This window comes from Notamacropus eugenii, chromosome 5 (genome assembly GCF_028372415.1).
Source record: "Notamacropus eugenii isolate mMacEug1 chromosome 5, mMacEug1.pri_v2, whole genome shotgun sequence".
NCBI classification, from domain to species: domain Eukaryota; kingdom Metazoa; phylum Chordata; class Mammalia; order Diprotodontia; family Macropodidae; genus Notamacropus; species Notamacropus eugenii.
The window spans coordinates 400,351,488-400,375,682 of NC_092876.1; the positions used below are offsets into that span (position 1 = coordinate 400,351,488).

The following is a 24,195-nucleotide window of genomic DNA, read 5'->3' on the forward strand; positions in this document are numbered from 1 at the left end:
GGAGAGAAGTAAACTTGTCTCCCTTGATTGTGCCACCTTGGAGGAATCAAGAATTTACAGGTTCCCAGAGTATACCTTCTTCTTGACAAAGAACTCAAAAGTCAAGTAACTGGCTTGGAAAATGCCCCAAAAAGGGGAAAAAATAAGATGATAGAAGGGTACTTTCTTGGTGAACAGGTATTTTCTTCCATCCTTTTGGATGAGAAAGAACAATGCATACCATCAGAAAAAGACCTAAAAAAGTCAAGGCTTCTGCATCCAAAATCTCCAAAATAAATATACAATTGTCTCAGCTCATAGAAGAGCTTAAAAAGAATTTTGAAAATCAGATAAGAGAGGTGGAGGAAAAATTGGGAAGAGAAATGAGAGAGATGCAAGAAAATCATGAACAGCTTGCTAAAGGAGACTCAAAAATGCTGAAGAAAATAACACCTTTAAAAATAGGCTAACACAATTGGCAAAAGAGGTTCAAAAAGCCAATGAGGAGAAGAATGCTTTAAAAAGCAGAATTAGCCAAATGGAGAAGGAGGTTTAAAAGCTTACTGAAAAAAATAGTTCTTTAAAAATTAGAATGGAACAGATGGAAGCTAATGAGAAAACAAGAAATTACAAAACAAAACCAAAAGAATGAAAAAATAGAAGATAATGTGAAATATCTCATTGGAAAAACATCTGACCTGGAAAATAGATCTAGGAGAGACAATTTAAAAATTATAGGAGTACCTGAAAGCCATGATCAAAAAAGATCCTATACATCATCTTTCATGAAATTATCAAGGAAAACTACCCTGATATTCTAGAACCAGAGGGCAAAATAAATATTAAAAGAATTCACTGATCACCTTCTAAAATAGATCCCAAAAGAAAACCTCCTAGGAATATTACAGCCAAATTTCAGAGTTCCCAGGTCAAGGAGAAAATATTGTAAGCAGCTAGAAAGAAACAATTTGAGTATTGTGGAAATACAAATAGGATAACACAAGATCTAGCAGCTTCTACATTAAGGGATCAAAGGGTTTGGAATATGATATTCCAGAAGTCTAGAAACTAGGAAAGAACTAGGATTAAAACCAAGAATCACCTACCCAGCAAAACTAAGTATAATACTTCAGGGGAAAACATTCAATGAAATAGAGAATTTTCAAGCGTTTTTGATAAAAAGACCAGATCTGAATAGAAAATTTGACTTTCAAACACAAGAATGAAGAGAAGCATGAAAGGATAAGCAGGAAAGAGAAATCATAAAGGACTTTCTAAAGTTGAATTGTTTACATTCCTACATGGAAAGATGATATTTGCAACTCTTGAAACTTTTCTCAGTATTTGGGTAGTTGGAGGGATTATACACACACACACACACACACACACACACACAAACACACACACACACACACAGAGAGAGAGAGAGAGAGAGAGAGAGAGAGCACAGGGTGAATTGAATAGGAAGGGATGATATCTAAAAAAAAATAAAATTAAGGGGTGAAAGAGGAGAAATTGAGAGAAGGAGGAGAAATGGAGGAGGAGGAGGATAAATATTGGGAGGAGAAATGAAGAAATGGAATGGAGCAAATTACCTCTCATAAAAGAGGCAAGAAAAAACTTTGTCAATGGAGGAGAAAAGGGGGGAAATGAGAGGGGAAAATGAATCTTACTCTCATTACATTTGGCTTAAGGAGGGAATAACATGCTCACTCAAATTGGTGTAAAAATCTATTTTACACTACATGATAGCTGGGGAAAAGAGGATAAGGGGGGGATGACAGAAGGGAGGGCAAATGGGAGAAGGGAGTAAATAGAAGTAAACACTTATGGGGAGGGACAAGGTCAAAAGAGAGAATAGAATAAATGGGAGGGGCAGGATAGTATGGAGGGAAATATAGTTGGTTTTTCACAACATGACTATTATGGAAGTCTTTTGCAAAACTACACATATATAGCCTATATTGAATTGCTTGCCTTCTCAGTGGAGACGGATAGGGAAGGAGGAAGGGAAAGAAGTTGGAACTCAAAGTTTTAGGAATAATTGTTGAGAATTGTTTTTACATAGAACTGGGAAATAAGAAATACAGGTAATGGGGTATAGAAATCTATCTTGCCCTACAAGAAAAGAGAGAAGATGGGGATAAGGGAAAGGAGGGGTGTGATAGAAGCAGATTGGGGAAGGGGTAATCAGAATGCATGGTATTTTGGGGTGCGGGAGGGGAGAGATGGGGAGAAAATTTGAAACTCAAAATGTTGTGGAAATGAATGTTGAGAACTAAAAACAAATAAATAAACATTAAAAAACTATGGAGTCTGAAAGCAGATCAAAGCATACTATTATCTTTTTTTTTTTTTATTTTTTGTGGTTTTCCCCTTTTGCTCTATTCTTTCACCACGGGACTAATGTGGAAATATGTTTAACATGACTGCACATATATAATCTGTATCAGTTTGCTTGCTATCTTGGGGAGGGGAAGGAGAGGAGAGAAAAAATTTGGAACTCAAAATCTTATGAAAAATAAATGTTGAATACTAGGGGGAAAAAAGAACCATATACCAAGAGAAACAGGATTTGTTGCTTTGGATGTTTTGTTGTTGTTGTCCATCTAAAACCCTCATTTGGGGTTTTCTTGTCAAAGATACTAGAATGATTTGTCATTTCCTTCTCCAGCTGATATTAGATGAGGAAACTGAGGCAAGGAGGATGAAGTGACTTACCCACAGTCACAAAGCTAATAAGTGTCTGAGGCTGGATTTGAACTCAGGAAGACATGTCTTCCTATCTCCAGGCCCAGTACTCTATTCACTGCACCACCAAGATGACTTGGAGAGGAAAGAGCTTTCGTTTGGGGTTTTTTTTTAAGTAGATTGATATTCCTAAAAGTTAGGTCACTTCTCTTCTTCCATAAGCTCCATTGACTTCCTATTAATTCTAAGATCAAATACCACCTCCTCTGTCAGAGAAAATCTTTCCCAATCTGGCTCCAACCTACTTTTATTCATTACTCTCTTTCATCTACTCTACAGTCTGGCTAAACTGGCCTTCTTGCTTTTCCTCATGCTATTCCAACTCCTCTCTCCATACATTTATCCAAGCTGTTCCCAGTAATTGGAGTGTATTCCCTTCTCACTTCTACCTCTTAAAATCCCTCATTTTCTTCTAAATTCAGCTCAATCATTATCTTCTAATGAGGCCTTTTCTGATCCCTCTAAGCTGTTCATATTTCCTCAGAAAAATCATCTTGAATTTATTTGTATATACATGTTCATGTTCCTGTCTCCCCTAATATAATCAAAGTTCCTTGAAGGCAGGGGTTGTTTCATTTTTAATTTTTTTGTCTTGGTATGCTTATAACAGCCATGTAGCACACAGTAGGCACTTAATAAATGTTTGCTGATTGATTGATGATTGTCTTCCTGACAAAGACAGGAAAGTCAGAAAGAAGCATGGGTTGATAGGAAAAATGAAAAGTTTGGTTTTTGACATACTGAATTTGAAGTCCTCCATGAAGTCATACTTGGATACTGTCTTCCTGTGTGGAAGTCACCCTGGATTCTCAAAGGTAGTAGTGATGGGGTACAAACTTAGGTGGGTTCTTCCCTGCTGGAAAGGCTTTCAATACAGCTCTGGCAACAGATCATGTCTGTTCTCTAAGAACCATCCTAGCCAAGTACAGAGGAGTGCAGCAATAGTAGGTTGGTGATTACTCAGTCATGGCAACCAATGAAACAAAGAAAAAAAATAATCCTCCATCCTGTTCAGCCCCCTTGTCCTTTGCAGTGGTGGTGGCCAAGAGATAGGAAAGGGAACAACAAGTACTAGTAACAACTCCTCTTTTGGAGTCTCATCTGTTGATACTATATGACTATGTGTAACAGAATACTATAATCTTCAAAGAATTAAAGTCAAGAGTTGTCCAAAGAGCAGTGGAGAGGCACATGGTGGATAGAAGGAGACTACAGTATCTTATTAATGAAAAAATGCACAAAAGTAACCACACAAAGCCATATACGCGATTTTAATTATGTGGAGGCCAACCACATGGCAAGAGTAAGGGTTAACTGAGGAAGAGATGGTATGCTTCAATGGTATCCACTCCATGTCCAGAGAATTCCAGGAAGATCTTAATACAATGGGTGGACCCTCATGAAGGATCTCCAGGAACACAAAGATACGAATCATATAGGACTGATGGGTGGCAGGCTGTATTGTTGGAGAGGGTAACTAATCATCAAGATCATTGATCCATTAGAGAACTGAAAATTTTGAAAAGCTGGAAGTATATTCAGGTAAAGATGTCCAGGATATAGAAATATGAGTCAAGAGCTCAAGATGATTAAAGTCAAAAAGGCAAAAGTCATCTGAAATGACACAGATAAAATAACCTAGGGAAAGAATGTAAGGAAAAAAAAGAATGCAAAAGGCAAGATCATGAAAAAATACCAACTTTTGGAGAGGGCAGAGTAGAGGAAGGAGAACATGATAGGAAGAGGAACCAGTGATTTAGACGGAAGCACCAACCAGAGAGGTTGGAGAAGAACTAGGAGAGGACAATGTCATGGAAGACAAGGGAGAAGAGTGATTAACATGTTAAATACAGCAAAAAAAAAAAAAAGTAGAAAACAGACAAAGGAAAAGGCCATGGGATTTGAGGATTAGAAGATCAATAGTGACATCTAAGAATAATTGATAAGAATGAAAGATTACAGATGGGTTAAAAAGTGAGTAGATGTTGAACAAAAGGAGGCAGTAGGTGTGGACCTCTATAAGTTTGGCATGGAAGGTAAAGAAAAAAATGGAGCCTAAAAAGATAACATGGTCTGGGGAAAGCTTTTTGAGGGGCAAAGATTCCTTTAAAATATTTTTGAGAGATGTAATGAGTACAAATAGAATGCAGCATATTAACTGATGATAGCTTACATGCAAAAGGTGACATAAGAGATCATCCAGGAAATGACTTCTCTCATGCTCAGAAAATAGAAAAATACCTAGATCAAAGGTTACTAATGTTTTTGTGAATCACAGACACCTTTTACAATCTGCTTGTGACTACTAAATAATAATGGTTTCCAAAGAAGCAGAGGAACTAGAGATCAAATTGCCAACATTTGCTGAATTATGGAGAAAGCAAGGGAGCTGACTTCATTGACTACATTAACAAAATTTGGCAAGTCCTCAAAGAGAGGTGAGTACCAGATCATCTTATTTGTTTCCTGAAGGACCTGTATATGGGTCAAGAAACAAGTTAGAACTGAACACTGAATAGTTGATTGGTTTAAGATTGGGAAAGGAGTATAACAAGACTATATATTATCACTTTATTTATTTAACTTATACTCAAAGAACATTATGTGAAATGTCAGGCTGGATGAATCAAAAACCAGAATTAAGGTTGCCAGGAAAAATATCTGCAGATATGCAGATGATACCACTCTAATGGTAGAAAGTGAAGAAGAGTTGAGAAACCACTTGATGTAGGTGATAGAGGGGAGTGTAAAAATTGACTTGAAGCTTGACATTAAAAAACTACAAGGCCTGTATCCCAAAGAGATCATAAAAATGGGAAAAGGTCTCACATGTACAAAAATATTTATAGCAGTTCTTTTTGTGGTGGCCAAGAATTGGAAATCAAGGGAATGCCCATCAATTGGGGAATGGCTGAACAAGTTGCAGTATATCAATATAATGGAATATTATTGTGCTATAAGAAATGATGAACAGTTGGACTTCAGAAAAACCTGGAAAGACTTAGATGAACTGATGCTGAGTGAAATGAGCAGAACCAGGAGATCATTATACACAGTAACAGCTACAGTGTATGAGGACTATTTCTGATAGACTTAGTCCTTCATAGCAATGCAAGAACCTAAAACATTCCCAATGGACTCTTGAGGCAAAATGCCATCCACATCCAGAGAAAGAACACAGAATGAAGCAGACTCTTTTCTCCTGTGTTATATTTTGGTTTGGTTTGGTTTTTCTCATGGTTTTTCCCATTCACTTTAATTTTCCTATGCAACATGACTAATGTGAAAATGGATTTTAATAAGAATGTAAGTGTAGAACCCATATAAGATTGCATGCCATCTTGGGGAGGGGAGAAGAGAAGAAAACTTAAAACTTATGGAAGTAATTGTTGCAAACTAAAAACAAATAAATTAATTAAATAAAAAAACTATAATCATGACAACTGGTTCCAACACTTCCTGACAAACAGAGGGAAAAGAAAAGGAAGAAGTATCATATTTTATATTCTTGGGTTCAAAGATCACTGCAGATGACAGCTGCAGCCATGAAATTAAAAGATACTTCCTCCTTGGAAGGAAAGCTATGGCAATTCTGGACAGCATACTAAAAAGCAGAACCATTACCTTGCTGATAAAAGTCCATACAGCCAAAGCTATGGTTTTTTTAGTAGTAATGTATGACTGTGAGAGTTAAACTATAAGGAAAGCTGAGATAGTGGAGGATAGAAGGACCTGGTGTGCTATGGTCCATAGGGTCAACAAAGAGTTGGATGTGACTGAATGACTGAACAGCTAAATAATGTTTTTAAATGTATAAGATCAAATAGGATTACAAAGGAAACCAACTATGTTGAAACACACATAGCAAAATATTAAATAAAACTAATTCATGGACTCCAGGTTAAGATTCGCTAACCTAGATGAAGGTTTCCACAGAATAGATGTTTTCAGGAGGATTTATTGAAGAGCACAAGGATTGCGTGGCATGAGAGGGTGTGGATATGTGGCAATCTATGCTGAGGAGGGGGTACTCAAACTGATGAGATCACAGACCCAGTGAAGGACTGAACCTTAGAGAGAAATCAAGGTGCTAGTGGAAAGGGACAAATGGGGTTATAATTGATGAAGGAAAGTCCTAGAGAAATCAGTCAGTGTTGTTTATTCTGTGTATATCAATTTGTTATCATATTTATAAGTATTTTTTCCCAAGGGGAATATCTCTTTGATTACAATTGAAATCAGAGAGAACATGTGATTAAACACATTTTTGGTTAATAAAACTGTCAGTGAAGTATAAAAAGCCAAACTGACATCAGAGAGTTTATGGACTAACAACATATGCAGAATAAGGCACATATTTTTGGATAGAGCTAACATGGGAATTTGTTTCATTCAAATATGTATATTTGTCACAAGGGCTTTGTTCCACCCTCCCTGGTTTTTTCCAGGGTGGGGGAAGGCAGAGATTAGAGAGAAAAAAATGCTTATTCACTTAAAAATTAAATTTTAAAAGTTACATCAAATTGAATATAAAAATATGAATTCTAGACACTTTATATATTTGTGACCTTGATATCTATGCCCCATGTAGACAGGAAAAAGATATTATATATATATGTATATATATATGTACATATATATATACACACACATACATATATATCACTAGATTGCAATTCAAGTTTTCAAACATTTGAAATTATGGAACATCTGTATTCTTTGTGCAAGGTAACAGTGAGGACACAAAAATGAAATATGCCGACTATTTCTTACTTTCAAAAGGACTCTGGAATTTTTTATTTTAAAACTTAGTTTAAAGGCCACTAATTCAATGGATTTTTAAAAACTTACATTTTTCTCTCTATTATTGCCTAGACAAATAGGATACAAATATTTAACAAAGAACTTATTTTTTAATTAGGCTATGAAGTGAATGTTCCATACAAATAATTGCTATAGTTTTTTTAATTATAGAATTTAGCTTAATTGGATTCATAACCAGCTTTAGAATACTTGCCAAGACGTCAGAAAAGAGTTGCTAGTTCTTTTGGAAAAGTACCAGGTTTAAAGAATAGTAAAACAAAACTATTATTCATACTTTAACTGCAAGTTATAGGTGTCCATAATTAAGTCATATTAACACATTCTGAAATATACTAAAGCATATTTCTGGAAGAAAAGTTATCTTAAAAAGCAGGATTAAATTAAATGTAAGAAATTTTGGCTTAGAGTAGAAAAACCAAAGATATGTAACTTACTATTTTTATTCTCTTAATTGAAAAATTCTTCATATCCTACCAATCCATGAAATATTACAATGCAAAATTCCAATGCTCACCCAAATGGAACACCAAGAGCACCAAGGGGAGTGACCAGCACAGTAGGAACTGCTGTATAAGCCAAGAAATTTCCAATCTGACCAAGAGCCACTGTTAAGAGAATCATAAAAATATATCTTGTAATCATTACATTAAGATGACCTTTAGCATAAAAGAATTAATATTTGGATCAGGAATGAAGACATAATGAAACTAAATTTTTTTTAGTTTGAAAACACTACTGATGTACATACTACAAAATACCCTACTCCAAAACTCTGAAGAATTATTATCAAACTATTAAATGATTAAATATATTTTAGCTTTGTAGCTAATATTAGAGCAATTCAGCATTGAAATAACTAGTTTTCAGTCACCTAATAGCACTGGCAATCCAAATAAAAACAAAGTATGAGTTATATTAGGGTAGTGAAAATGAATTTTATGGAGCCTCTGCCCTGAGCTTCTGTGATTAGGGTAGATAATAGATAATATTATATGTATTTCTTCAGTCCATGAGATAGACCTTGAAACCAATACTCTCTAAATGTCTTAAAAATATTCATAAAGCGTATCTCTCAGGTTTGGAGCCCAAGTTGGTGTTGATACAACATACATTTCAATGCTCACTGAGAATTTATAATAATCCTTAAAGGAAAGAATTTCAGTAAAAAAAGATACTTCACATTTCTTACCATAAAAAGCCCCACTTTAAAAATAAACCTCATAGAATCTGTTCAGTTTCTAACATATTTTTCCTCTGAGGGATTTAAGGAACAGAATTTAAATTCTCATTTACCTATACAATCTATCATATAAATTATTGCACAGTATTTATTTTGATGAACAAAAGTGAATATTTCAATATATGAAATTCCACTTAATTCATGTGGTACCTGTGTTTCCTTGGTAATTTGAAAAAATAGAATATTTGGGATATAAGTGGCCTGAAACTACAGGCACATCTTGTGCACTGGGAAAAGCTGACTCAGAAACAGGGTTTGAGGTGGAAGAACAAGATAATGGAATGATTTTTTTCCTATTCCTTCCTCCCCATTCCCACCACTAGTTCTCTCCATCTGTCCCCACTCTGCACCTCCCTGTCCTTTCTACCCTTACTTATCCCATTCCAAAAAAATAAAAAGAAGAAGAGAGAAGTAAGGAAAAAATAAGATTCAGAAGGTACTTCAAGTACCCAGAAGGAGTAGAATGAAATTAAATCCACCCAGAAAGAACCAGTATGTCATTCCCCTGGTCCCTAACTATGCTTGGAATGAATTTTTAAGGAAAATGGTTTTAAGAAAAAAGAAAAAAAGTCATTTTAAGACATACTTACTTGCAATTGTGCCAGACCACCAAACTATGTCTGTTAAGTAAGAAGTGCCTGTGAAACATCAAGAGGAGAAGAAAAATATAGTCACGGATGGATTTCTGTAAAGTGAGCACAACCTTATTTTTATGTAATGAGAAAAAGCAAGAAGTTCTTAATCACAAAATTGTGTTGGAAGGGATCTCAGAGGTCACCTGAACAGGCACCTCTCCTCTACTGGGACATCTATTGCTATTACATATATATGCATCATATGTTCTATGTAGCATATAAAATATGCCGTGCAGATGATATATATACTATATGGTCTATATTACATATAGACTACACAGTACATACATGTAAGCTATAAATACACTATATAGAGATTCTCCATTCCTCCCTCTACATACGTATGAAACTACTGATGTGTATCTGAAAAACTGATCTAACCACTAAAATGATTAAAAATGTTTAAAGTTTTGTATTGATATTAAAGCACACACACCCACATGTACAAAATACACGCACACACTCAACCTTTCTCCCATCTCCCACGTTTGTTGATACCATCATCTCAGACAACCATGCTTGAAATCTTGAAATCACTGATTCTTCCTTCTTCCTCATGTAGAATTAGTTGCCATAGCCTGTCAATTCTACATGGCTAATTTTTTTATCTACTTCATTCTTTCCACTCTTATTTAGACCCTCAGCCTACCTCTTACCTAGATTATTGTAATTGCCTAATTCATCTCCTTGTTTTCAGTCTGTCACCTTGATTCAATTAAAGAAGCATTTACTAAGCACTCTGTGTAAGACACTGGTGCTAGATACTGAAGACATAAAGGAAAAAATGAAACAGTTCTTGATCTCAAAAAGCTTATTTTCAACAGGTACACAAGTAAATACAAAGTATTACAGCAGAGAGAGAAGAATAAGGAGAGGGAATCCTAACTGGGAGAGGGGATGTCAAGAAAGGCCTCTCAAAGGAAGTAGCCCCTGAGATATGCTTGATGGTTGCTTCTGTTTTCCAGTGATCAAGCATTTATTTATTTTTCCTTCCTACTTCTCCATCCATGAAAAAAAAGATAAAGAGAAACGAAACCCTTGTAACAAATATCCACAGTCAAAGAAAACAATTCCTGTAGTGACCATGTCCAGAAATGTGTCTCATTCTTCATATCGAATCCATCACCTCTCTGTCAGGAGGTGTGTCTGTATGGGGTGGGGGAAGCAGCATTCCTTATCATTACTTCACTGATCAAAGTTCAAAATGATACATTTTACAATGTTGTGGCTTTTGTAAAAATTGCTCTAAGAAGCAGGTGAAGCACGTTAGATCCTTGAAGGCAGGGGTTTTCTTGTTTTTATTTTTTTGTCTTTGTACTCCTAAAACTTAGCAGTGTTTCAAAGATAGTAAGAATGAAACTTATTGTGAATTGATTATTAGATAATGATAGACTACAATGTATCTCTAGGAAGAGATTAAGTAAAAGAACATTCCAGGAAGGGAAGGCCATACGTGAAAAGACACAGAGGTAAAGCAATGTTGTGTATGAGGAACAGTGAATAGGCCAATGCAACGAACAAAAGTACTGAAGAAAAATAACTTGAATGTAAAATGAAATTAGAATGGCAGCTAAGGGGTCAAGGAAAGGCTTCAAGAAGAAGCTGATGAGCTCAGTAATATGGAAAACCAGATTCCAACAGTGGGAAATGAGGAAGCAGTGCATTTGAGGTGTGGGGTACAGCATCTTTGAAGTCAAAGAGATGGGAGATGGAGCAGCAACCCAAAGGATAAGTATTCTGGTAGGACGGGGCAGAATTTTACAAATAGAGTAAATTGCAGGAAATTAGTAATGGACCAAGTTGTGAAGAGCTTTGAATGACAAACTCAAATCATATTTGATCCCTGATCCCTACCCCAAGCCAAGCCAGTGAAATAGAAGCAGGTAGATGATGCAGGTCCAGACCAGCCCATGTAAGAGGGAGCAACTGCATCACTGCCTTCCCAGGACTCCAGCCTTCCCAATGAGCTCCGGAAGAGAACGGTGACTGACGGTGATGATGATGATAGTTAGAATTTATCTAGCACCTACTAAGTACCAGGCTCTGTACTTTATAATGATTATCTCATTTGATGCTTTCTATCACCTCTCTATCCCCAATTTATAGACAAGGAAACTGAGGTAGAGGTGAAGTGACTTGCCCAGGATCCTACAGCTACTAAGTGTCTGAGGGCAGATTTGAACCCAGAACTTCCTTATCCCAGGCCCAGCACTCTATTCACTGCACCTTCTGGCCCCTGCCCTAGCCTAGTAACAACATCCAGTGGAGGTTTCAAGCATTTTTACTCCACCACATGTTATTACCCCAATGGCTAACCAATTCCCTCTGGCTGTTTTCTCCCAATTCCTGGTTTACTTAATCATCAGGAGTAAAAAACTATGCTCAACTCCCATCTCTTGTTCTCTAATTCTCAGTCTTCTTAATCCTTCCCTACCCATGTCCTTCTAAAAGGATCTGTATGCCCCTATTACAACACCATTTCCCCCTGGCTAGAGTTCCCTCTCTGCTCCTTTCCACAACTGTAGTTTTCACTTTTCCTTAAAGGACAGCTATCGGAGAGCAGTAGATAAAGAGTTGACTTTGAAGCAGGAAGACCTGAGTTCAAGTTCTGTCATATGCTAGTTATGTGACCCAGGGCAAAATCATTCCAACTCTTAGTGCTCCATGTAACTCTACAGTACTCTAAAGTATTAGTTGCTCAGAAAGTATCTTACTTGTATGCGGGGAGGGGTTCCTCAAGGAGGGAGAGAGGGCTCCCAAGACCAATGAAACCATAGGTCCAGTCTTGTGCTCACCCCTATCCCTGTGTTGATTCTGTCCATTATTATTAAGATCATTAATAATATTATCATTCTGTATATCCTATATGTTCTCCTAAATTGTTTCCCTTGTTGAGAGTAATTAAAAGAATTGCATGATTTTCCTCACTGCCTTCTTCCTGTTCAACTTTGAGCCCAGTTCACAGTCCATGAACAGGCATCTTCAAGGAGAGGTTTGGAATATGAAGCAGAAGGATAAGGGGAAAATTTAATATTACCAGTGCGTGACTTACTTCCTTGTGTTCCCAAACTGAAGATTTCACATAACCAACTCTAAGTAATTTCACAAGTTAAGTGGGGTATAACAATGTTATTTGAAACAATACTACAAAAAACACCTATCAGGGACAAGGTCAAAAGAGAATAGAATAAATGGGGGGCAGGATAGGATGGAGGGAAATATAGTTAGTCTTACACAACATGATTATTATGGAAGTTTTTTGCAAAACTACACATATATACCCTATATTGAATTGTTCGCCTTCTCAGTGGGGATGGGTGGGGAGGGAGGAAGGGAGAGAAGTTGGAACTCAAAGTTTTAGGAACGAATGTTGAGAATTGTTTTGTATGCATCTGGGAAATAAGAAGTACAGGTAATGGAGTATAGAAATCTATCTTGCCCTACAAGAAATGAGAGAAGATGGGGATAAGGGAAGGGAGGGGTGTGACAGAAGGGAGGGCAGATTGGGGGAAGGGATAATCAGAATGCATGGTGTTTTGGGGTGGAGGAAGGGGAGAGATAAGGAGAAAATTTGGAACTCAAAATGTTGTGGAAATGAATGTGGAAAACTAAAAATAAATAAATAAAAATATTAAAAAAACACCTATCACTGGAAGACCAATGGAAGATTCTTCATTTAAATAGGCCTTTTCAGGTTCAGGCAGTGAAGCCGAATGTGCTATCTTCCTGTCTAATTCCTAACTTACTGACAGAGAAACCTAGAGTTAGAACTGAGCAGAAACACTGACCCACACATTACCCACTGAAAACCAAAAAACCCAGATAAAGCAGTGAATGCTGTACTAGATTCTCCCTCCAAACACAAGTGCTCTAGATATGATTTTGTGCCTCGTTGCAGCTCAGTGAATGTCACTCACTTTTCCCCACAAAACTATCTCCTTTTTGTTATTGTTCTATTTCTGCCAAGGACACGATCATTCTTGCAAAGCATTCAAATGAACTCAATTTATTTAATAAGTACCCACTGTATGTTATGTACTTGGGGTACAAAGATGAAAAACAGCAAAGTACTTGCTTTGAGCTAGCCAAGGAGGAGACTCAGGGTCAACATCCTGGCAAGGTTTTTGACCTTTTCTCCTCAGTTTCCTACAGAGAAGCCCTGCATTTTATTCCATTTTCTTTTGGAAAGTCTCATATAGTACTTCCTCATCACTGTGTGTGTGTGTGTGTGTGTGTGTGTGTGTGTGTGTGTGTATGTGTATGTGTGTATATGGGGATAATATGCCACCATCATGTCCTGATATACTCTTTCTGACCCCTTCTCCAAACCCACCCTTACGAAAAATGAATCCAATCAAATGAACTGTCATAGTAACCATTTTGCCACCATATGCTCACTACATTTAGCATAGAGGGGGGAAAAATATGTTCTCTTGATCACTGCACTGAAAGTGAGTTTAGTGGCTTAAATGTAATTTTCATTTACATCATGACATCTCAATTTAAGGATCACAGTCCCAGGCACCAGCACCTTCACCTCCAAAATCAGAGCCTCCAACCACCAACCGTCTCTAACTAGCACAATCTGTCCCTGAATATAAGACTCAGGAACCTGATCTCTTCTAGAGGAGGACTTGATGAACATCCAGCTCAATCTCCCTTCTTCTCTAACACTATGTATTGATAATGCATTCTTTGCTTATTGTTAATGTAATTTTGCTTCTTAATGGGAAAGATCTTTCCCATCCATTAATAGGTCCATGTGACCTGCTTATGTCATATGGATGCCTGGATCCCATGAGTCTAAGTCACATGGAACAGGAAGGGGTGGAGCAGGAAGAGGCAGAGCTAGAGCCAGACAGAGAGCTATCAGAGCTGGGAAATGCAGTTGGTTAGCGTGGATGAGAGAGCGTGTTTCTGATTTGTTTAAGGGAGCTGGTTTGTGAGAAGGCCCTAGCAGGGGGAAGGCTTGAGGACAGTGTTGCCCTCTGTATTGTTACTGTGTATAAATGTCCTTGTTTCTATTACAGATTTGGCTTTCTGGTTTCTGAATAAATGTTTTGATTCTGTCTTCCATATAGAGAGTCTGTTATATTTTGTGAATCAGAATTGCGCCAGCATATTCATGGGTACCCTGGGTGCTGTGAATATCACATTGGTGCTACATACTAAAAGAAAATGGATACCCACTGTCATTCATAAGATAGTCATCCTTTCTCATACAGTTTGCACCTTCTCTCCTCTTCCCCCTATTCTTCAAAACCTTGGTCCTGAATAGGAGTGTCAGCATGTTCCTCTTTATCACTCAGCAACCTTTCTTCCTGGTGGCAATTATCAAATGGTCCCTAAATTATATCCTTCCTCAAGGAAGTTCGTTCTTGGCTCTCAGTCTTCCCCTACACCCTAACCTCTGCTCTGATACCAGAGCATTTAATGTATATGTTGATTTTTCTTAAAACACTTTGACCTCCCACTTTCTTAATGTTTTCCACACCCATCAGCTATGCCTTCGGTCTATATAAAGTACACAAACATAGGGCCACACCCTTAATTTTATCATCACTCCAAAGTGTTTAACTCCTACCAACAAGAACTACGAAAGCACTTTCTCCAGCTTCTCAGCTGAAATCAAACCCGGGGTTACTCAAATGCCTCCTCTTCTTATCATGTGCTGTAGGAGGGTATACAGGAAGTCACCTACTCAATGGTGCTCATTGGGACCACTGCAAATTTATGTTATCAAATCTCAACACTCAAAAGTAAATTACCTAAATGATTTTTTACTATACCCTCCTCAACTGATGTTCCAAAGTTCTTTTCTAAGCTTCACATGTATAGTGGGACTAAGATTCTCCCATTTCCTACAAAGGGATTAGTTTTCCCTAAAAAGCAACAAAACTGTCTCTAGGACTTGATTGGACCCTTCCTCCATTGATACAGCTTCCTGGTCACCTAAGGGCATAAAAACTTTTACCCACATGCAAAGGAGGACCCTATGTCTTGGTGGATTTCTCAAGATGGGAGTGAGACATTATGTCCTTTATCATGTAGTTATTGAGTTATCCAGTCATTTCTAAGTCTTCATGACCCTGTTAAACCATACTGTACATGAGATTTTCTTAGCAAAGATACTGGAGTAGTTTGCCATTTTCTTCTCCAGTGGATTAAGGCAGACATACGTTAAGTGACTTGCTCGGGGTCATATAGCTAGTAAGTTTCTGAGACAAGATTTGAGCTCAGGTCTTCCTGACTCTGGGCCTCTCACTCTATCCACTTAACCATCTTTCCTTTACCATAGCCTTCCGACTAATTTCCATATAGAGATGAGGGTGTCTGTTTGCCAAGAAGCTAAGTGCCACTGTCTCCTTGCAGTGTTAGGACAAAGCAAACCTGTTGCCAGTCTGATCTCCCAAATGCAACGTGGAGAACCTCTAGTATGAAGAGGAGCAAGCTTCCCTTTGACTCGGGTCTTCCATCTCCTGTCATGTCCATCCCTAGAGCGAAGAGTTGGTAGGGAGTTGACTCTAGCGCCAAACTCCAGACTCCTTTCCCTTTGGGAATAGGAGAGGTGCCTTCTACTCACTGATGAACATTTCCAATCATATCCTACACATCCCAGAGATTCTAAATAAACCCTTGTAACCCCATTCTCCTCTTTTCCTCATCTTGACACCCTGGTGAACCAATTCAATTCTATACTGTCCTTCTCTTGCATCCCTAGCCCTCTCATCATTTTGCTGAGTGTGTCCTGCTAAACTTCAGCCTTGGATCACTCCCACCATTCACTGCCTTTGCTCCTATACCTGTGCTGCCGAAAGAAAGTGGAGAAAGTCATGCCACTGTCCTGAGTCCATTACAAATATGAGCACATTACAAATGGGCTCTCTGCTGCTAGACAATCCTCCCATACCTGCGTTTTCAATTCACTATCCCTCTCTCCCCTGAAACTCTCTCAAACTTTTTCATCATCCCTCCTCAAATCTTCCATCATTCCCCTCCCCCACTCTCTCAGCTGACAAACTTGCCTAATGTTTTATAGAAAAAATTAAGGCCATTCATCATAAGCTCCTCCTTCTCCCCTTTGCCTTTTTTTCACATAACTCATAAATGCCTTCTGCAACTATTTCCTCCTTCATCCTTGTCTCACAAGATGAAGTAGCTTTATTCGTTACCAGTGCTAATTCCTTGTCCTGCTCAAGAGATTCCATTCCATCCAATCTCCTTCAGAAGATTGTTCCCTCCATAATCCCCACTCCATGACTTATTTTCTTGCTTTTTTTCTTTTAGATACTATTTTACTTTTTCCAACTATATGTAAAGACAATTTTTAACACTCATTTTTTAAATAAAATTTTGAGTTCCAAATATGCTCCCTCCCTCCTCCCTAAGACAGTAAGTTATTTGATAGGTTATATGTACAATCATATAAAACATATTTCCATATTAATCATGCAGTCTGTCACTTATTTTAGATTTTTTTCTGTTTACTAGATCATTCCCTACCACTTACAAACATGCCCATGTCTCTGTCAACCTGAAAAAATCCTCCCATAATCCTTCCACCTTTGCTAACTACTGTCCTATATTTCTTCTGCCCTTTGTGGCTAAATTTCTTTAAAAGGCCATCTACAACAGGTGCCTCCATTTCCTTCCTTTCACTCTCTTTTTAACATTTTACAATCCACTTTCTGGCCTTATAATTGCACTGAAACCTCTCTCTCCAAAGTTATTGATGATTTTTTAGTTGCCACATCCAATGGCTTTTTCTCAATCCTCACACTCTCAATTTCCCTGCAGCCTTTGACAGCACTGATCGCCCTCACCTCCTTGATACTTTCTTTTCTATGTTTTCAGGACACTACTCTCCTCTAGTTATTGTCTTACCTATCTGACTGCTCCTCATTATCCTTTACTGGATCCTTGTCCAGATCACACTCTCTAACTGCAGGGCCCACAAGGTACCACTTTACTTGGTAAGGTACTTTACTGATACTTTACGTCAGCCTCCATGGATTAAATGACCCATCATTTTTATGCTGACAGTTCTCAAATATACCCATCCTGCCCTACCCTCTCTGCTGATCTCCAATCTCATATTTCCAATTCCCTTTCATACATCTCAAAGTAGATGTCCAGTAGACATCTTAAATATGTCCAAAACCAAACTCATTATCTTTCCCCCTAAACTCTGTACCTGGCCTAACTTCCCTGTTGCTGTTGAGAATAACACTATCCTTCTAGTCCCTCTGGCTCAAAACCTAGGTATCATCCTTGACTACTCACTATCTCTTATACCCCATATCCAATCTATTCAGAAGGTCTGTTGATTTCACCTTTGTTACATCTCTCAAATATGCCTCTTTCTTTCCTCTGACACCACCACCATTTTGGTGTAGGCTCCCATCCCCTCATCCCCTGGACTACTGCAATAGCCTGCTGGTGAGTCTGCCTGCCTCAAGCCTCTCCCCACTCCTATCCATCCTCTTTGCAGTCACCAAAGTGATTTTCCTAAAGGGCAGGTCCAATCATACCACTCCCCTACTCAACACACTCCATCACCTCCCTATCATTTCCAGGATCAAATACAAAATCCTCTGTTTGATATTCAAAGGCTTTCATAACCTAGCCCTCTTCTAATTCTCCATACTTCTCATACCTTACTCAATCCATGTAGTCTTCAGTCCAGTGTCACTGGCCTCCTGGCTGTTCCACAAACGAGACACTCCATCTCTGGACTCCAGACATTTTCTCTGACTGTCCTTCAGGCCTGGAATTCACACGTCTTTATCCCTTCCTGTTGGCTCTCCTTTAAGTCCCATCTTCTACTGGAAACCTTTCTCAACCCCCATTAATTCTAGTATCTTCCCTCTCTTAATTATTTCCTATTTATCCAATACATAGCTTATTTGTATATATTCATTCTCCCCCATTATATTGTGAGCTCCTTGAGATCAGGGAATGTCTTTTGCCTCTTTTTTTGTATCCCCAGAACTTAGTACAATGCCTGGCACAGAGTAGAAACTCAGTAAGCCTATACTGATTGACTGAACAGTTCAGTGACTTTTAAGACCCTCATTTCATTCCAACAAAGAACCTGAACTAAGAGGAAGCTGGTGGCAGAGCTTCTTCTAGCACATCTCTCTCCTCTTTCAACAGAGAAACTAGCCTCACGGTTTACTGAGTAAAGAGAGGCCTGACCCCACTCTTCTCCCTAACTCAGAATTCCTTGACATCCTCCCCCATTTTTCTCTGCTTTCACTTCCCTCTTATGAGGACGTAGCCCTTTTCTTCACCAAGTTCAACCAATTCCTCAACATGTACCCTTAACCCCAATCCCACACCTATACTTCAGGTGATAAAGAAGCCAAAACAAAAAACAAGCAGCCTCCCTGTCCCCTTAAAGGAAATGTACCCATCCTACACAAAACTGGTGTTATTTCTCTTATAATTGGGAAGATTTAAAAGAACAGCAATAAACTCAAAAAAGATAGGGATCACTAAACTATATATGAGAATCCCTGCTATTCACACATTGACTTAGAAAATCAAGTATTAACATTATCTGTATTCTATTATATTTTCATTTTGTCAAATATTTGCCAATCACATTTTTATCTGTTTCTGATACGTCACAGACTTTCCTGGCTTAATTTTTCTAATCAGTAAAATGGGTCTAAATTATATTTACAGGTATTTTCACAAACCTTAAAAGAGTATTTAAATATTCATTGCTATTGTTACTAATTAGCATGCCCACAGCAATAACAAATGATGAGAAATTTGAGACTTAGAGAGGTTAAATTATTGGCTTTCTTAGTATCTGGAGAAACAAAGGCCTTTTTCACCCAGGAATCTTTTCACCTCAGATCTACCTGCCCAGCGGTGTTAGATTAAAACTTCCCTTGAAGCCACTTTGAACGCTGACTTGATGGCATGCCTCTGTCCACATATTGCTGCCTCTACATGTATGCTACCCTGCTGAGTTTCCTTAATCTCAGTCTAACAAAGTCTCTATTTCCTTCTTAACCTGCTGACCAGTTTTCCTTGTCTAAATTGGCTCTTTCTATTCTTGGTTGTTTTTAAAACTCCCTCCACTACCACCCTACCTCTGAAGCTTAAGTCCGCCTCTCTAAGCCACACTCTCCTCTCGGACAATATTAAAATAGAATCATGAGTATGATCAGTACCATATGGTCAAAGATCTCTCTGCTCTGGTCAATCTCTCTATCCCCCATGCTGGAATGCTCTCCCTCCTCCATTCCAATGACTGACCTCCCTGGTTTCCTTTAAGTTCCAACTAAAATCCCACCTTCCCTCTGTTTATTCTTTCCTATTTATCCCATATTTAGCTTATTTTGTATACATTTGTTTTTATGTTGTCATTAGATTATAAGTTTCTTGATGGGACTGCTAGATGGTGCAGTGGAGAAAGCACCGGGCTTGAAGTCAGGAAGATTCATTTTCCTGAGTTCAAATCCAGTCTCATACCCTCACTAAATTGTGTGACCCTGGGCAAGTCACTTAATCCTATTTGCCTCATTTCCTCATCTGTAAAATGAGCTGGACAAGGAAATGGCAAACCATTCCAGCATATTTGCTAAGCAAACCCCAAACAGGGTTACAAAGAGTGGAACACGACTGAAAAAAAAATAGAAGACTGAACAACAAGCTTCTTGAAAGCAGGGATGGTTTTTTGCTTCTTTTCGTATCCCCAGGGCTTCGTCCAATGCCTGGTACAATGCTTAATAAATGTTTACTTAGGTTAAGTTGTTGTCCTTAGTTCTCAAAGAGGACCAAAATGACATCACTAGGCTATAGTCAAGTTTCAATACGTGGGACTGTGGCTGAACAAACCAACATGAGCTCTGAATGCTCTATCACAGGTTGGGTGCACATAGTTCATGTGAACATCTGTGCATCCTGCATTTCCTTCGAGCTGTTTCGATTCTTCTTTGCTCATAAATCACAGTACCTTCTCTGATGTGGGCATGCCATGCTGAGCAGTCCTGTGCCAGCGTCTCCCATGCCACACAATCAATTCCAAATGTTTACTTATTGATTGTTAGATGGGTCTTCAGACACCATCTAGTCCAACTCCCTCATTTTATGGATAGGGAAATTGAGGTTAAGTGGCTTGCCCAGTGTCACATAAATGGAAAGCACCAGAGACAGCAAGTTTTCTGCTAGACCAAGTTGCCTCCATCAAATGTAGTTACAGTTTAGTACTTCTGGTTTCAGCCTGAATGGAGATATTTGTATATGTATTTATATGTGTGTGTAATTTTTTTGCCATTTTGAAAAAAATTCTGTTTATTTTTATATGCATTTATAGTCTGTCCCTCCCACAGTCTCACTCTATATTGAATCAAAAAACAAACAAAACCCTCATGAACACTCACAGTCCAGTAAAACAAATGTTCACATTGGCCATACCTGAAAATTGTGTCTCTGTATTTAAATTCATCATCTCTCTGGCAGAAAGTGAGAAGCATTTTTCACCTTCAGTCTTATGGTCTTATGGTTTATGATTGCATTGATCAGACTTCTAATGTCTTCCAAAGTTCTTTTTTTTCTATACCTTTGTTGTTATTGTGTAAATCGTTCTTCAGCTCTGCTCACTTCGTATCAGTTCACAGAGGTTTTCCCCAAACTGGATTTACTCACAAATGAACATAGTATATTAATATTTGGGATGGGTTTTTTTTTAATGTCTAATACAGACACCATCTGTAAACAATGGCAGCTTTAAATTTGTGATGCTGCAATGCTGTGATTTTGCCATATTACCTCTCAACTTACCCCAATTCCCCAACTGGAATGCTAGCTCATGGTTCTGTTTTTTCCCTCTGTTGGGAAATCTTGGGAAACTAAGCTAAATTTGAGCATAGCAGTTTGAACTGTAAAACAAAGAAGCGTTTGTAGAAAACACAAAAGAGATTTGTAGAAATCATGATACCAATTCCCAGTAATGTTGGCACACATAAATTTTAGGCCTAAACAGCTAATCTTTAGCTATAAATCTATGTATGAAAAATTTCCTTGTAATATACATTTTCTATTCTGTATATATGCAAATATATCTGGGATTTATACTAATTCTAATGATCATAGAATTAAAAAAAGATCCCCGACTCTGACATGGTGAGACCAGTGACAAAAGAAGTATCTGCTTATACCAAAGAGTGGAGAATGAGAGATTCTGTGTCCTTTATCAATTAATACTTTTCCTTCAGAAAGGTTTTACAAGTTACATAGTCTTAGCTGAGTACTTAATAAAAAGTTAAAAAAGAAAGAACTTGCTTCCTGATGTTAATATACCTAAATGTATACTGTAAATATTAGCACTGATTTGTAGATACAAGGTATTCCACAATTAATGGATTATTTTGAAAGTCTGTTTACTAGTTGGTTGTATGGAACTCAGGGCAGCTAGGTGGCACAGTGGATAGAGGGCCCAGCCTGGAGTCAGGAAGACTCATCTTCCTGAATTCCAGTGAGGCCTCAAACACTTATTAGCTGTGTGATTCTAGGCAAGTCACTTCACTCTGTTTGCCTCAGTTTCCTCATCTGTATAATGAGCTGGAGAAGGAAATGGCCAACCACTCTAGAATCTCTGCCAAGAAAATCCCAAATGGGGTCATGAAGAGTTAAACATGACTGAAAATGACTGAACAACTGAAGGAACTCAGAACTCATCTCCCCTCCCCAAACAGAATATTATATATGGTGATTAGGCTCTCAGGCCAATTCACAAAATCCTATTTTACCCATATTGTGAACAAACTACTGAAATTTAAAAAAAAAAATTTTAATCAGAACTGTGATTTCATAGGTATACAGAGACTCTGGGGAAAACTTCCTCAACCAATAGAGATCTATTAGCCTGCTTACCCAGAATCATAGAGCCTGTGTCAGAAGTCTCTCAGAATGAATGCAAAATGGGGATCCAATTTATAAGTCTTGATTGAAGGGATGAGAAATATAAAGTATTCAAAGCAAGACTCGCTTTTTTAAAATTACATTTAATTGTTTTTAAAAAACAAAGATCCATCTTTTTTTCCCATTTTTGCTCCCTCCTCCCCCCAATTTAGAAAACAAGAAAAACAAAATCATTTGTTACAAACACATATAATCAAACAAAACAAATTGCCACATTTTTTGTAGTTTAATTGTTTCAGTAATGTCTAATGTTTTGTGACTCTGTTTGGGGTTTTCTTGGCAAAGTGCCATTTTCTTCTCCAGCTCTTATTTTCCACACACTATTATCTCTTTATGGAAAGATGATCCACCAGGGCAGGGTGAAGCATTTGGCATCCTGTGACATCCTCCAATCCCCTGACAAAGAACAGCTGACACCGAGATCTCTTAGCATTGGATAAAGATCAGATGGTATTAGATCTAGCAGCAGCCTTGGATACTGTTATTGTCCAGTTGGTTACTGACAAGTTGGAAATTCCTACCAGGGACAAATTAGTTCCATTTCAGAGATTCCAGTCTTTCCTTTAAGTAAAGACCTCTAATTATTGCACTAAGGCTTTATCCTATAATATCCAGAAATGTTCTCCTGGGTTTCTCTTCTTGCTCCACGACCTGTTCTTTGTTTTTTAAAGATAGGACCTGTGATTTCACTGGTGTAAGGAGCATCTTCTACCAAGGCACTGGGCAACTCATCAGTAATGTGTGATCTTAGAGAGTTGCTTCGTAATATTGAGAGGTTAACTCATTTGCATTGGGCCATATAGTCAAATGGAGTCATGAAGAGTCAGGCACTACTGAAACGACTGAACTAGAGTGAAAACAAAAGATGGCCAGTAAATTCAAAAATAGGACCCGAACCCAGATCTTTCCAATTTCAGTCAGCTGTCTATCCACGCTGCCTCTTATTTATTTTACAGTATACCCAACACTTCCACCTCTATTATTTGTCTCAACCGCATCACTCAAAACCTCAGTTAAAAAGATCCAATTATCCTTCCACATTGAACTATCATGTATATTGGTGTTTAGTCCTGTCTACTATGACTCTTCATGGCCCCATTTTGGGGTTTTCTTGGCAAAGATACTGTAGTGGTTTGCCATTTCCTTCTCCATCTCATTTTACAGATGAGAAAACTGAGGCAAACAGGGTTAAGTGATTTGCTCAGGTCTGAAGTGTCTGAAGTTGGATTTGAACTCAGGAAGATGAACCTTTCTGACTCCAGGCCTAGCACTGCACCACCCAGCTTTCTGGTACTATCATTATATTATACTATCTAGGTGAAAGTGTTAAATTCTTAACATCCACGTTTCAGGTAAAAGTTTAAAATTCATAATAACTATCATTGTTACAGTGGAGACCATTCACAGTTTTAGGAAATGAAGACTATTATTGCTCTTCTGAGTACCTGACAACATTTACAATAGAGAGGTCTCAATTCTAGAACTCGTTTTTGGTAAAGCTAAGGGTGTCTTACTCTAAGCATGCTGCAGAGGGGTAATTTTTTCTTCATAAGGGGATATATGAAAAAGCCAATGTCTGATTATTCAGGGGCTGATTATTCACTCATACTTTTTTTTCTCATTACCTTAAACTTCAGGGTATAGGTAGTAAACTGAAAATAAATAAATAAAATTACCAGCCAACTTTACTCATCCTTAGAATTGGCAAAAAAAAAAAAAAAACTGATTCTGAAACTTGATAAGAGGTGTTGTTTGAATTAATCTGCCTATTTTAAATCTTATGTTCTCTCTTCTCTATTAGTACAAATATCAAAATTGCTTTAAGCT

General features: G+C 37.8%; 1 protein-coding gene across 1 annotated transcript in view; it reads right to left on the reverse strand.

The window, feature by feature from the left end:
- The window catches only part of NIPA1 (NIPA magnesium transporter 1), a 52,711-nt gene that overhangs the window by 23,185 nt on the left and 5,331 nt on the right, over window positions 1-24,195 (reverse strand). Inside the window, exons 2-3 of the mRNA XM_072614566.1 lie at window positions 9,385-9,432; window positions 8,069-8,159 (exon numbers count right to left, since the gene is read on the reverse strand). Coding sequence (XP_072470667.1) covers window positions 8,069-8,159; window positions 9,385-9,432 — 139 coding nt within the window. The remainder of the gene's footprint in view (window positions 1-8,068; window positions 8,160-9,384; window positions 9,433-24,195) is intronic.